Source organism: Pleurotus ostreatus, assembly GCF_014466165.1.
Source record: "Pleurotus ostreatus strain PC9 chromosome Unknown scaffold_2, whole genome shotgun sequence".
Taxonomy (NCBI): Eukaryota; Fungi; Basidiomycota; class Agaricomycetes; order Agaricales; family Pleurotaceae; genus Pleurotus; species Pleurotus ostreatus.
Genome location: NW_023503157.1, coordinates 3,279,642 through 3,293,196, shown reverse-complemented (window position 1 = coordinate 3,293,196; position 13,555 = coordinate 3,279,642). Strand labels below are relative to the sequence as shown.

At 48.6% G+C, this 13,555-nt stretch overlaps 5 protein-coding genes across 5 annotated transcripts; 3 read left to right on the top strand and 2 right to left on the bottom strand.

The window, feature by feature from the left end:
• Positions 1-247: 247 nt before the first annotated feature.
• Positions 248-1,517, bottom strand: DIC1_2 (Mitochondrial dicarboxylate transporter; the record flags this gene model as incomplete). Its single annotated transcript, XM_036773647.1, has 9 exons — positions 248-280; positions 335-469; positions 523-569; positions 622-740; positions 794-810; positions 864-1,027; positions 1,078-1,346; positions 1,402-1,441; positions 1,493-1,517. The coding sequence occupies 9 exons, from the start codon at positions 1,515-1,517 to the stop codon at positions 248-250; spliced, it is 849 nt and encodes a 282-aa protein (XP_036635120.1).
• A 1,141-nt stretch (positions 1,518-2,658) lies between these two features.
• Positions 2,659-6,096, top strand: PC9H_004056 (uncharacterized protein; the record flags this gene model as incomplete). The annotated part of the gene is made up of 7 exons (XM_036773646.1): positions 2,659-2,744; positions 2,798-3,972; positions 4,028-4,228; positions 4,278-4,336; positions 4,388-5,047; positions 5,104-5,229; positions 5,281-6,096. The coding sequence occupies 7 exons, from the start codon at positions 2,659-2,661 to the stop codon at positions 6,094-6,096; spliced, it is 3,123 nt and encodes a 1,040-aa protein (XP_036635119.1).
• A 304-nt stretch (positions 6,097-6,400) lies between these two features.
• PC9H_004055 (uncharacterized protein) lies at positions 6,401-7,584 on the top strand (the record flags this gene model as incomplete). Its single annotated transcript, XM_036773645.1, has 3 exons — positions 6,401-6,522; positions 6,601-6,808; positions 6,868-7,584. 3 exons carry the CDS (start codon positions 6,401-6,403, stop codon positions 7,582-7,584), a joined length of 1,047 nt encoding a protein of 348 aa, XP_036635118.1.
• Positions 7,585-7,696: 112 nt separating this feature from the next.
• On the bottom strand, positions 7,697-8,362 carry PC9H_004054 (uncharacterized protein; the record flags this gene model as incomplete). Its single annotated transcript, XM_036773644.1, has 1 exon — positions 7,697-8,362. The coding sequence occupies one exon, from the start codon at positions 8,360-8,362 to the stop codon at positions 7,697-7,699; it is 666 nt and encodes a 221-aa protein (XP_036635117.1).
• Positions 8,363-9,335: 973 nt separating this feature from the next.
• On the top strand, positions 9,336-13,475 carry PC9H_004053 (uncharacterized protein; the record flags this gene model as incomplete). The annotated part of the gene is made up of 17 exons (XM_036773643.1): positions 9,336-9,363; positions 9,426-9,774; positions 9,826-10,276; positions 10,334-10,446; positions 10,505-10,720; positions 10,774-11,134; positions 11,188-11,403; positions 11,437-11,624; positions 11,675-11,854; positions 11,906-12,139; positions 12,203-12,466; positions 12,521-12,745; positions 12,798-12,838; positions 12,898-12,972; positions 13,040-13,134; positions 13,196-13,288; positions 13,341-13,475. The coding sequence occupies 17 exons, from the start codon at positions 9,336-9,338 to the stop codon at positions 13,473-13,475; spliced, it is 3,264 nt and encodes a 1,087-aa protein (XP_036635116.1).
• Between the last annotated feature and the right edge of the window lie 80 nt (positions 13,476-13,555).

Genomic DNA, 13,555 nt, shown 5'->3' with positions numbered 1-13,555 from the left:
GAAAGTGTTATAAAAGGGATCTATCTGGATATGGCCAGCACGGTTGGAAGGCTGATCGATGATCAATCATTTCTTTCCATGTACATTGTAATATTAATACGATGTGATATCTAAGCCACTACAGATTGGGCTGATGAGTGAACAAAGTGTGCGTGGTATGTAGGTATGGATATACTCTGCGAAATCTAGAGATCGAAATCTATAAAGTTATGTAAAGCAAGACAACAGGAGACAAAAGGCGGTCGAGTTATAACATTTTCTTCCAGCCCGCTTTCAGTTGCTAAAAGACATCTGTCATTGACCAGAGAATGGGCGCTGAGGTGATAATGCTGACCTCGAAGAAGACGAATAGGAGGACAGTGTTCGGGCCTAATCGGATAAACGCTGGAGTCCAGCCCTTGAACAAAAACCGTGGTCCTTCTTCATGAAGGGATGTCTTCAGAACCTCTAAGAAAGTCGCATTGCCGGACTGATAAATAGGTGTTAGCTTGGTAAGAGCATCTCCAATATCGGTAGACGAACAGCAGCCATAAGTCGTGACCGAAGTACGTCCGCAGGCGAGCAGACGGCTGCAGTCGACTCGTGTCAACTTCCTCAATCATAGTTTAATAGAAGGCTCACTGGTCGCTACCGTACCAGCAAGGCAGCTGGCTACGGAATGCAAAAGCAGTCCATCGTGAAACTGGTAGTCGAGCATCGGGATAGGTCGACTCAACAACGTGCTCTTGAAATAATCATACCTGAAAATGCTCTGGGTGGCATACCAGTAAAATAGAATGCTGAGTCTGCTTACGATCCAACTTGGGATGCCTGGTTATATGTTGTTCAGGGGTAGGCTGGGACAAGATAATCATCTGACTTACAGTCATCAATGTAGCTCTTGCCACATTGGTACCGAGACCTCTTCCCAAACCCTTGATACCCTCTTCTTTTACAAGTGTCACTAGACCCGTGAGTGCGTTTGAATAGCCATACCGTTGCTCAGGCGGTCTGACGGAGTCGCTCGTCATTCGGACTAATACTATGTCTGGATGGGGTGGAATAAGAAGCGTCGATCAGCAAGCAATACCAACGTACCGGCTGGGTTCCCTGCGATGCCTCCGAGTGCACCCGCTAAACACCCCGCGGCGAGAAGCTGTGGTGTCGAAGGCTTGCCGCGTTGGGAGATGCGACGTTTCATTTCCTCATAGCTCCCAAGACGAACGAGAGAGTAGGTCATCTGTCTCAAGAGAGAAGCCGACAGACCGGTGTAGAGGCTTCGGATACCGGATTTCTTAATAGATGTCCGAAGCACCACGAGTGCGGAGGGATGTTTGGTTCCTGTAGAATCCAGAGTCTGCATTCGACTAGATCAGGCAGGATTTAAGGTGGAGAAGTGGTCACAGAGTACGAAGAACCTACACTTTAGTCAGATCCAGTGGGTGTGTGCAACTGGCAGCCACTATCGCGGTAAATGAGCATCCTCTTTAGGCAACGGACATAGTGTGCATACTTGAAGCCGCCACGCCTAGTAGCATGGTAGTCGGGTTAGGTCAGGTTCTTTTCCCGTAATATTGAGCGCGTGCTAACCTCCAAACCTACATAAGGACAACCATGAGGAGAAGAACACTGCAGAGAAAATTTGTCACTCACCAGAAAGGAACATTGCCACCCATTGCCTTCGACTACGCGCAGGAGCACGATTGGAGTCTGGCAGAGCTATGTTATGGGGGTAGATGGGAGTCGTGAGCAGGTTGGCCAGCCTCTGCGATGCGCGTAAGTATTCGGCACGTTGGTGAGCGACAAATGCCAGTGACTGGCGGCAATTTGCGGACCGGAAGGGTCGCGGAACCATCGGCACCATAAATCCGTGGACATGCTCCACACATCGCAGGCATGTACTTTCCAGTTCGACGCGACTGCGGAATATTGAAATTCAAGTCAAATACGTGATTCCGAGTCTGGTTCTAACTTAGTCTTCTGCAGATGCCACGGCTGGCCTTGAGGCTTCCCATGAGGCCTGTTCAGCGCCTCGGCGCCTTGTACAGCTACGATGTAGGCCCCTTCTCATAAAAACAGCCCAGAGCATCAGATGTGAAGGTGAGTGAACCCCAAAATACGGTTGATCTGGTTCTCTATTCTACTGTCTTGCAGGTGCACTGCTGCTTCCCTCATGAATTTCACAATCGACGACACGTACGGGGATCCGACGACCAACCGAAACATCACATACTTTCCTAAGGGTGCTTGGAGAGACGGAGTGAAGTGTAGAAATTGCACCGCACATCTAGAGGCAAGTAATGTATACAACGTGAGTTTCAATCGTGTAATCGATCGCACTAGAGCTTCGAAACTGACTACGAGTTAGAGATCTTGGACTGAGTCTCTCTTTGACCCATTGGCTGATTGTGGTGATGATGCTACAATCATACCGTCCGCCTCGGTCGTTTTCAATGGTTCGTATCTGGTTCGATCTTCCCATCCCTCATCTTACTTAGTACCTACGAAGGGACGGCGGTGTACGTCTTGTGTGCAATCGCCCAGCTCGGCTGGAGTCATACTACGAATTCCAACATGACGTTCCTTCTCGATGGACAAGTTTCCGGTTTTTTTTCTCGTGCTTCTTCAGGGCCTGCGGGCTATGAATACAACGTAACTGTATTTTCTCAAACAAACCTAATGCCCGGCGCACACAACCTTACCATACAAAATGGGCACGTCAATGGCACTCGCTCTCTAGTTTTACTGGACGCGGTCTTATATACGTGGGCTCATGGTTGCTCATACTTCGTCCGCGTGTATTCACTGCCTTCTTTAGACAAGATATTGGACAACCCATCGCGGGTCCACCTGGACTAACACCACCTAACGTGATACCACCTAGTACAACGCCAACGCCTCCCAGCAGAACTCCAACAATAGTAGGAGGCGTTCTAGGAGGTGTTGGTGCTCTGCTTTTGCTAGCTATCACTATGTTCCTCTGGCGCTACTATCGCCGCCGCCATCTCGTCGCAGGACCTAGGGTCAGCCGCGACAAAACGACGTGGCAACGGAATATCCCAATCCCAATAACAGGACACAGCTTGTTCCAGACATCATCCCCTTGCACGCCGTTTCTCGCCACTAGCTCGAACCACACCGCCGCTCATCCGGCCGCTGACACTACTGTTGCTACATTACCCCTCAGTCCGCCATTGCCGAAACATTCTCCATCAATATCTCGATCCGGCATACTTATAATGAGCACAGACTTTCTAAATGATCAGACAACTCCAAATAGTGTTGGTCCTGCGTATAGAACGGGGTTGCTCTCAGATGGACGTCCGCCCCCTAGACGTGCCTCTATATCGTTGCCGAGAATAACCTCTGATCAATCTCCTGCTTCAGTGCCGCGAGCCGACGTTCATCCGGAGGTCGACTCAGGCGTCAGTGCACCACTGGGGAGACGCCCAAGATCGGTATCCCACTCTGGCGTACCCGTGTCACGAACTCCCTATCAAAGTGATATGACGCCTCTCAATGCTGTAGGCCCAGGACCTACACCCATGATTGCCGGGGTCTTCTCAGATAGTTATCCTCCTACTAGACATGCCTCTATCTCCTCTCCGCAGCCTATTGCCACAACGCGACCCCTCAACTACGCCAAGAAAATTCCCCGGATTACTCCTGCGATGTCGACGTCGCCCAACCCACCCGAGACGAGCATATTGGGTAGTAGGGTAAGAGAGCCACGACCTTCAGCTACGGCCCACTTGCCCAATCACGTTGCCGACATCCATGGTCGGCCAACAGCCAGAAGTTTGGTGGCTCAAGATATTCCCCGCAGACTCCATGTCCCACCCAAAACCTCTCCCCCACAAGCTGTCGTATGGCCACGATCCACACATAGTCGCCTCCCCGTCAGCCAGGTTGTGTTTAGTGAAGATCTTCAAACCAACTCATTCGCGTGGCTCCCTCTGATCGACGCCCAGATAAATGCTATGGTTTTAGACGGTAAGGTGCCATTCTGAACTAGCTGTGCGAGGTGATCGACGTTTGCCTTTTGTAGTTTCCTCACGAGTATCTATCACTCAAAGCTACTGCAACGAGACTTCATCAGGTACGGGTCCAGCAAAGTTTATGTTCTCGGTTCCGCAAAATGCGACTATATGTGCCTTCGAAACACGAAAAAGCAATGGCGAAGTTACCACTTGGAAATCCCAGGCCTCGGAAGAGGGTCCCCACGAACACAGAATTGAAGGCCAAAATAGTTAGTTTTTAGCGTCCTTTCTCCACGTATATTAATCAGTTTTGTCCAGCATTTATCATGCCTGTTGGATCAATACCTTCTAACGGAACCATCGAAGTCAAATTAAACGTACGTTGATATTCCATTGGTTCCAACCCTATCGCTACTCAGTGCATCCAGTATGTCGAGTCTCTCTTTAGTGATAACATTGCGAATCTCGATGATATTCGATTCATCATCCCTGAGCATGTTGGAAAACCTTCTAGCTCTCATAGGCATTCCACCCAAGCTGAAGGAAGGCAAGCTGAAGGAAGGCCTATTCTCCGCATTCGCGTTGACATTCAAACGGCCGGCCACCTCATTCAAGTTATCAGCCCCAGCCACAGATTGGAGACAAGCGAACAACCATATACCGCCAGCGATCAAGATAACACTTTCTGCCGTCAAAGGACAAGAATCGTATTTGAGTCCACAAAATCCCTCAGCAAGGATTTTGTATTGGACATTCAAGCCGAAGGGCTGGATGCGCCGCGCTGCTTTGCAGAACCCTTGGTCAGAGACGAGCACTCCCACCGTGGTATGGACACGGTCGCGTTTTGCCTAACTGTGGTGCCGAAATCTGTTATCCCGCGCCTGCCGTCGCAAGAATACTTGTTTGTCATCGACCGTAGCACCAGCATGCGTGGATCTCGCATTGAGACAGCAAAAGAGACTTTGTGCAAGTTATTGCGGTCTCTTCCGACCGAAGGGACAAAGTTCAACGTACTCTCCTTCGCCCAACACGTTGATCAGCATCGCCCGCAGAGCGTTGTCTTTAAGCCACAGGCATTGTCTAACGCAGTAAGCATCCGATTGCGCTGTTACTGGTACCTTTTATAACTACTGGAAACCGGCAGCTCACGTATGTGCGAGGTTTGACCACCTATCAGAGTGGTACGAACATCCGAGGCGCGCTTCAAGCTGCGTTCAGACGCGCAAACAGAGCTATGCCAACGTCAATATTTCTCCTTACGGATGGGGAGGTATGCTATGATGTGTCCATGCGTTGATCTCAATGTCACTAAGTCCTACAGGCTAAGGTTGCGGACAGGGAAGCGACACTCGAAGATGTGCGAATTGCAATGCAGGCAGCGCCTACGTCAGCCCCAATACGTGTCTTCACCCTTGGGATAGGTGTCACTGTAGCCAAGGACTTGTGCATGGCCATAGCGAAGACTGGTAACGGCGTCTGCCTATTGGCGCCCCACGCGGATGGTATATGGACTCAATGCACCCGCCTCTTCCACGCCGGTAGAGCTCCAATTATAACAGGCGTAACTATCAACTGGGGAATCCCCCTCGAGAACCTACAATCCAAGTCCCTAGCATGTAGCATGGCAAGCGTTCGACAGGATATTGCGGGAAGCGCTCTTCAGCAATCGCCTTCGTTGATATGCGATCTGCATGCTGGCTCGAGGTTCTGTGTATATGCCATCGTCTCCGTCAAGGAAATCTCCATCCCGCAAGGAGTCACCATCACAGGACAGCTAGGCGAACACGGCGAACACTTCGAAGTCGTAGTCCCCGTTCATATTTCGGGCCTGGAAGATACGGACCCAGGAACCCCACCCATACACACATTGGCCGCGCGGGAATTGATTCGCGAGTACGACGAGCAGCCAATGCGTAACAAAGATAGCATTACACAGTTAGGGGGGATGTACACCATTGAAAGCCGGCACACTTCCTTCGTCCCAACAGCTAAATTGAACATGGTCAACAAGGATACGGAGGAGGTCGCACTTCGGTGCTCTCGATCCAGCGTTGGAAGCTATGAAACCGCCGACACCGCATTCCCAGACACGCGCTCACCTTGGTTTGGACTAGTTGAGCTTCCTCCTGAGGCGTGAATTACTGTAGCACCGAACCTCACTCATTCTGGAGCCTTATATACGCGAGGAACCGTCGGACGTACCCAGGCAAACCATTTTCTTGACATGTTCCCATGGGTTCAATTTTGCAAAGTAGGAATATAATTCATAATTACCACATACGCCCATTCATCTTGTAACTGCATATACAATGCTCGCACCAAATAAGCCTTCTAGCTCCATTAACTCGCTCTTGAACGGAGGGTCTAGGAGTAGAAGAGGGGCGATAAAGGGGAGCTGGACTTAGGCGCTCATTTCTGTCCACTTCATTGAGCTGTCCACGATGTTCCGGTCACTCCGTCTTTGTTCCCGACCTCTTACCCACTACTCGCGACGGCGTATACACGTTGACACAACTGCATTCGAATCTAAATATGCAGAGAAATTACGCCAGCGCGCGTCGGAGTGAGTAATGAATCATAATTCAAGCTGGCGGGAAGCTGATGTTCGCCTTGCTATCTTTCACTATGCGCTGGAGGATAGACGCGGTCTGAGTGTATCTGAACTAAAGCTCAAGGCGAAGGAGAAGCAGGAAGCGGAGCGACTGCAGCTCAGGAAAAAGCTAGAAGAAGAACGCGCTGCCCAAAAATCGGCGCAGGGGTCGGGGTCGACCGCTTCTGCGAGTTCCTCAAAGACCTTGGGGGCGACTAAGCCCGGCAGCTCGGAACGAAAGGATAAATCTCCGATCAAGGTACGATATCCTTGGTTATAGGGAAACGAACGACGAAGCTGACATAGGGGATCATCCAGCCACTGAATTCATTCCTGAATTTGGAGAAGCTACTTTCGTCTCCTCATAAACCCGAGCAAATAGCCTCTCTATGGACTGCGTACCATGCATCACGGTCGGGGGGTACCGGCCGTGGCTATGTCTGTGCGTCGGTACCATTGGATCTGTACCAGAAAATGGCCGACGTAGGTTCTAGATACCCTTCGTTCGTTGTGCCAATACGCCGCCCTAGCACTGGAACAACCACAGAACCGGGAGCTGAGGACCAAAGCGCGTACGAGTTCTACTACCTCCAATGGGCTTTCCACGACGCTCCTCCCCATCCTGCCGTGGCCATCGACCCATTTGCCGGGAAACTCTCAGATGCCACGCCGCCTGCAAACCCCCCAATTTCAACGGTCCTCTTCACGCCGTTGCAAGAATACAAGCTTCGCCAGTCGTTTGCCACTCCGTACTTGATTGCCACGAATTATACGGACCTGGCTGGATCCCACGGGACTGTACTCCTTCGGGGTGAAGTCACGCCAGCTGGCTCTGGCTCGGGGAACTTCATGATCTCACAGGAAGATGCGCATCTGCTGCTAATGGCATTGCAGCGCTTCTACCTATGGGGAGGTGCGAGTGGCTCTCGGGAGAGCGAACCCCAACGCTTGCTCAAACTGTTTCATGAAAACCCAGAACAGTTCAAATGGGAGGATCTATTGAAAACGGTTGATTGGATGCCAGGCTCGCATTAATCTGCTCAGTATCTCATTCTTAATATAATTCATCTGCAATGATCATATGCGTTCTGAGGGCCGAATCTACACGTTGTACAACTACTAATGGGTGAACTGCGAAACGTACCATTCATACCGAGGCTATCATAGGAGCCTTTCTGACCCATTCCCTCCTCTCAATCTCGTCAACGACAAATGCAGCGTACGCAGCTCGAGACAAGAAAGTTCCAATGTTTGAGGCCCCAATGTAACCCGCAGCATATTCCTTCGATTCCCCCGACGTCAAGATAGCGACCCTCATTAGCGTCCACTCCAAGTCATCCTCTTTGCGAATCAATTCCCCCCATGCAACCACATCCTTGTAGGCGTTTCTTGCAAAGGTGGCGACGCCTGCCACGAGAGTGGAGAACTTGAGGCTGAATTTATCGGCGGGGTCTGCGTTCGACGCAGTCCCAAGAGCGAGAAGTCGCTTGATGGATTTCTTCTTCATCATACCAATGATTCGTTCGTACGCCTTAGCTAAGGGCGTTCCCGAAGGATGGAAGGGGCCTTTGGTCACGATTGGTCCCAATACTGAGACGACCACGTCGCTGCCTTCGAGCGCTTTGTCTAGTCCATCTTCATCATCCAATTCGCCTTTGATGACTATAACCTGAGGGTTGGTAGCTATGTCTTCAGGAAGCTTTTCGGGCGAGCGTGCGTAGATGACAACGGTTGGTGACTGCAGTTTGGCGAGGAGCTCGCGAACAATGAGGATGCCCGACGCTCCGGTGGCTCCGAAAACAAGAATCCGCATGACTGTGATGATCCGAGTTGGGACTTGAGATTGGACAGAAATAAGCTCGAAACCCAGCCTATATACGAGATAATGGTGAGTTGATCCTCTTTAGTCAGAAGCTCGACGGATCACATCAGCGCGCTTGCGCAATGCACGATTATTAGTGGGACACCACTGCAGAACAGGGTTGATATACTAATGAACACTATGTCAACTATCAGCCATTGCCCATGTTCTGTCTGAGGGTCAGAGTGTCGATGAACAGGTAGGAAGACTGAATGGCGTCTGACGTTCGGGTGGCGTCGCTGGCACACTATCAGTTTGACTACATGAACCCTCGCGGGGTATACGCCATGTGCTGGGACGGTGGTGGTCTGTAGTATTTACTCGCTTCTGTTGGAGCCATACACCTTCTTGAACGTCAATTTACAGAGCAGAGAGTGACTCCAATAGAACTCTTAAGTATAGGATGTCTCGGACGTTGTGGCTGTGCTGGCGCCTAACCTCCAACGCTTGTCAGTCAGTGTAACAATTCACGGATACAGCGACAACTGCCACGGTACATCAGCTTGCACCGACTGCGTGGATTCAATTACTCACAACTGACAAGGGCACACAACTTCGGACTCTCACTTGGAATTTGAACCAATTTTGAACATTGACGAACGCGTATCCCCGTCAAATTCAAGATTGAAAATTCCAACAATTCTACATTACCAAATCCAACTCGACCGCTCTACGCAACATAGACATATCGACCCCGTTTAACCCCTACTATCCCTCTTGATCTTCGAAATTCCTCTGGCTTCTGACGGCCGCCTGTCTCCTCACGATCTCACTCCAGCGGTATACTTGGTAACATCAAACTTGAACAGCGCCCGTCATGTAAGTATCACTTTGATCGCAGTTCGGTCCATTGTAATTGATGTCAAAGTCTTCTATAGCTCGTTGAACGTTCCATCGACCCTCACCGGATCTGGCCCAAATCAAAATGGCCCCCAATCAGAAGAGTCACCCAGGTATTTATTATGTCCCTTGCCCCGTTTATTTCAGAACGATGTGATACTGACATTGCCTCTAGAACCAGCATTTTATTCGTCTGATGCCGGTAGACCGGAAATCGACGAGTACGATCAGGACCTGGTTATCAGCGGAGAAGAACCACCTGAACCCGGTGCGACTGATAAACCAGTCCGCTTTCTCACCTACTTCTCGGTCTTCGATCCAAGACACCATTCCGAAATGGTGTCGATCGCGGAATTGGAGGAAGTAGACGCGACAAAAGACCGGGATTTCGTCGCTACTGGATTCGTTAGCGCCTTCGTGGAGGGGGATGATGAAGATGAAGGAGAGGACGAAGAGAAGGAGGCGGGAATGCCATTCGTGAGGCTGGGGTCCCTCTTCAGGTATTATCTTGATGCCGAAAACGAGTAAGTAGTCCGGAGTTTCAACACTATAACCCCCACTAACAAATATCTCAGCGCTGTTTGGCTAGAGACGGCGCAGGCATGGTATATTCTCCAGGAACCTTCACCTGGATATGGCCCTTTTTTTCAGCATTTCCGCCACTATACGGCCGCTCAGCCAGCAGGATCGTCTCCACCCCCCTCTCGTTCCGCGAAAGCTCGAGCTCTCAATATTGATTCTTTCGTACTGCTATCAGAGAATCAAACCCCCACTCATGTTACCCCTCTCATCGCACAACTAGCCGGAACTAGTTTTGGTGACGGCCTTGTCGTAATCGGTCCTCGGCTCCCGCCCCCGTCAAAGGAAGAAGAAGACTGGCGCCAAAGGAAGGAATTGGCTAAGGTCAGGTCTCTGATAAGAAAGGCACATCAGATTGATGAGCGACGGCGTAAGAAAAGCATGTACCGGATGGACAAGGACAATAGCTGGTTGAGTGCTATTGATCTTGACGGTGATTCATTCAAGGTAAGTGCCAATCAATAATTGGAGACAGATCAAATCACTGACATCCCTTTCAACAAGGTTGGCGATATTGTTCTTGTAGTACCAGGTGAAGGAAAAGAGGTGAAAACACTTCCATTACCACTGGATGTCCAGGATGTACCACTCGACGCAACTATTGCAACCTATTTCTGGTATGTTTTCAGTAATGATTCATTGTTTCTAACTCTATGCTAAGCAATCACTGTTTAGGTTTGCACGAATCATCTCCCTTAGTGCCGAAGATGACCTTGCACATCTTCGGTGGTTTGAACATGGTTCCTATACAGTCATGGAGGAATTTGCAAACCCCCAGCAATTGTACCTCAATGATTTGTGCAGCTCAGTTGACATTAACTGTCTGATTGAGACTGTCAATGTTCACTACCAGCCTTCCAGCCGAATACCACCACAGGATTATTTCTATAGGTCATACTGATTCTAATTCTTTTTGTATGCTGTTCTCACTGTTTTCTTCATAGTTCAAAATACCAACATGAGACAGCAACAGTTATTGCTGTTGATAACTTGGCTGAAGACACTGCAGCTGCACAACTACCACCTGAAAACTGTTTTGTGTGCATGATGGCAAGAGAGAAGGAAGATGGGAAGGAGATTCGACGCCTTGAAACACCACCTGGTGTTGCATACTTGGGGCATACATATCATGAAGGTGACTTCGTTGAAGTTCTTTCAGAAGGTCCATCTGGCCTCTGTGATATTGGGCAAGTTGTCAGCTTTTTCGAGAAAAGCAATCAAGTTTTTGCATGTATACGCTGCTTTGGGCGTATTTCCAGCCTTGTTCACATTCAAGATTTTCCACCGAACTATGTCAAGGATGAGGTAAGTCAATCCATAATTTTCTATCTTAACTTTGACAAACTGATTTGAGTTAGAAGGAACTTTTTGCCAGTGATGAGAAAAAGGATGTCTCTGTAACATCCTTCATTCAGCCATGTATTGTCCTTCCGCCACATGAAGGGTTTGCCATACTCAAGTGGCACGACTTCATCAGCAATTCCCCTCATCGCTTTTATGTCCGCTACTGCTTCTCATCCCTTCATCCTGCGTCATGGACAGAGGGCCAGATAGATAACTGGTGGGAACGTCGGGTATGTCCACAATGCCCAAATGATCTGGTACAGCTTGAGGGAGGAGCTGTGCGAAGTGACTTGTACTCCAATTTTGTGGATGCACAACTTCAAACTCAATTACGAACCTTGGATCTTTTTGGAGGATGTGGTGCATTCAGTGCTGGCATGACCCAGGGGGCCGCCTTCATTGAAGTGACACATGCAGTAGAGATTTCTCCAAGTGCAGCCCAAACATTCATGTAAGTTTATTTTATGTGATATGGTACTATCTCATCTCATTTCTTACTAGGGGACATTCCTCTGAAGTGAAGATGTACAACAATTGCGCCAATCTCATCTTACACTACTTCATCAAAGACAGTGAGGGGCATGGGTTGGAGACACCAACCCAGCTTTTTGATGGCAAAACACCAGTTCCTGCTCCTCTCAAGCCCGAAGATATTGACATGATGACCATTGGGTTTCCCTGGTATGTTGGTCATATTTCTTCAATTACAGTGTGTATTGATAGTTCCTACAGTCAGTCACATTCTGGGCTTAACAAGTTCAAGAAAGTGAATGACCCCCGAAGTAATTTGATTTTGACTGCATTGTCTTATATTGACTTTCTGCGGCCAAAATACTGTTACTTTGAAAATGTTCGGGGGTTTCTCCAGTTCAACATCAAAGCAGAGCAGGCAGGCAAGCACGCTGTAGCAGGTGGCATTGACATGGGTGGGCTCAAGTTTTTGCTTAGAGCATTGGATGAACTTGGGTGAGCAATTCATTCAGTTATTTTTGATGGAATCCAATGCTTAATTTTCAAATTGTCATAAAGATACCAATATCATTTTGCTTTACTTCAAGCAGCTCATTATGGAACACCACAGCAACGAGTCCGCTTCTTCATCATTGCTGCTCAAATGGGTAATCCTTTACCAGGCTTTCCTCAACCTTCTCATTATTTCCCTTCCAACGACTCTCTCACCATCAATTGTCCAATTGGAATCAAGATATCTCCAATTATACAAACTGTAGGCTCATATGTACATCCATTCGTCACTGTTGGTGATGCAATCTCTGATCTACCACGCTTTGACTGGTATGTCTTCATTTCTCTTTCTCTTCTAAAGAGCTTCTTAGACAAGGAATATAGGAAACACCCTGATCCTGACAAGATTACTGCTGAAGATCATGAACGAAGGCGGTTAGGTATTCCTGCCTTACCATGCTGGAAAACAGAGCCATGGTGTGGACCAACTGGACATGAAGCTGCCTACTTTCATCCTGCAAGGACCACATTCCAAGTTCAGTGTCGCCTCAATGAACCGTCAAACCTTCAGCAGTATACAAAGGTATTCATTCCAGCTACTGTTGCACGGTACGTTCATCATGGTCAAGGTTTCACCTCTCTCATTTCTAATGCCACTTAGAGTGATAAGTATACCATTATGGGCCAAAGCTGATTACCGAGGTAAGCATGCCTTTTACTCTGGCTTTCTGTGCTGCATTCTGGCTGGTATACCCTTGTAGATTTGCCTGTGGATATGCATGAATGGCAAACCTCAAATCCAGTATCAGCCATTGCAAAGAGTGGCTATAAAGCAGGTACTTAATTCAATTCAGCCTTGCCTGCAATCCTATAGTTCAAGGCACTATATTAATCTTACTCTAGGCTTATATGGCCGTTTAGATCAAGACAGATGGTTTTCCACAACCATAACAAACATCAATCCCACAGCAAAACAAAGCAAAGTGCTAAATCCCTATGTGAGGAGCTTATTTAACTCCTACTTGTTTGCAGATATTGACTCCTCTGTAAATACACTAGTGTAAGCGGATGGTCACTGTCCGGGAGCTCGCAAGATCCCAAGGATTTCCTGATGACTTTGAATTCCAGGCCATTGGCAATAACATCATCACTGTTAGCTATAACATGATATTTTGACTCACAAATACTGATATCTCCAATGTAGATGCACCGACAAATTGGCAATGCTGTTCCGTGGCCACTATCAAGAGCATTAGGGCAGGAGTTGGGCAAGGCACTGTATAACAAATGGCTTGCGGATAGACGAAATGCCATCATAGTATCCCTTGACTCTCCCTAGCAGTGTCTTAGAAAGCCATAATACTATACACAACAGCAAACTTGTATGTGGTATATAAAAAAGTGGAAACAGTTCAATAA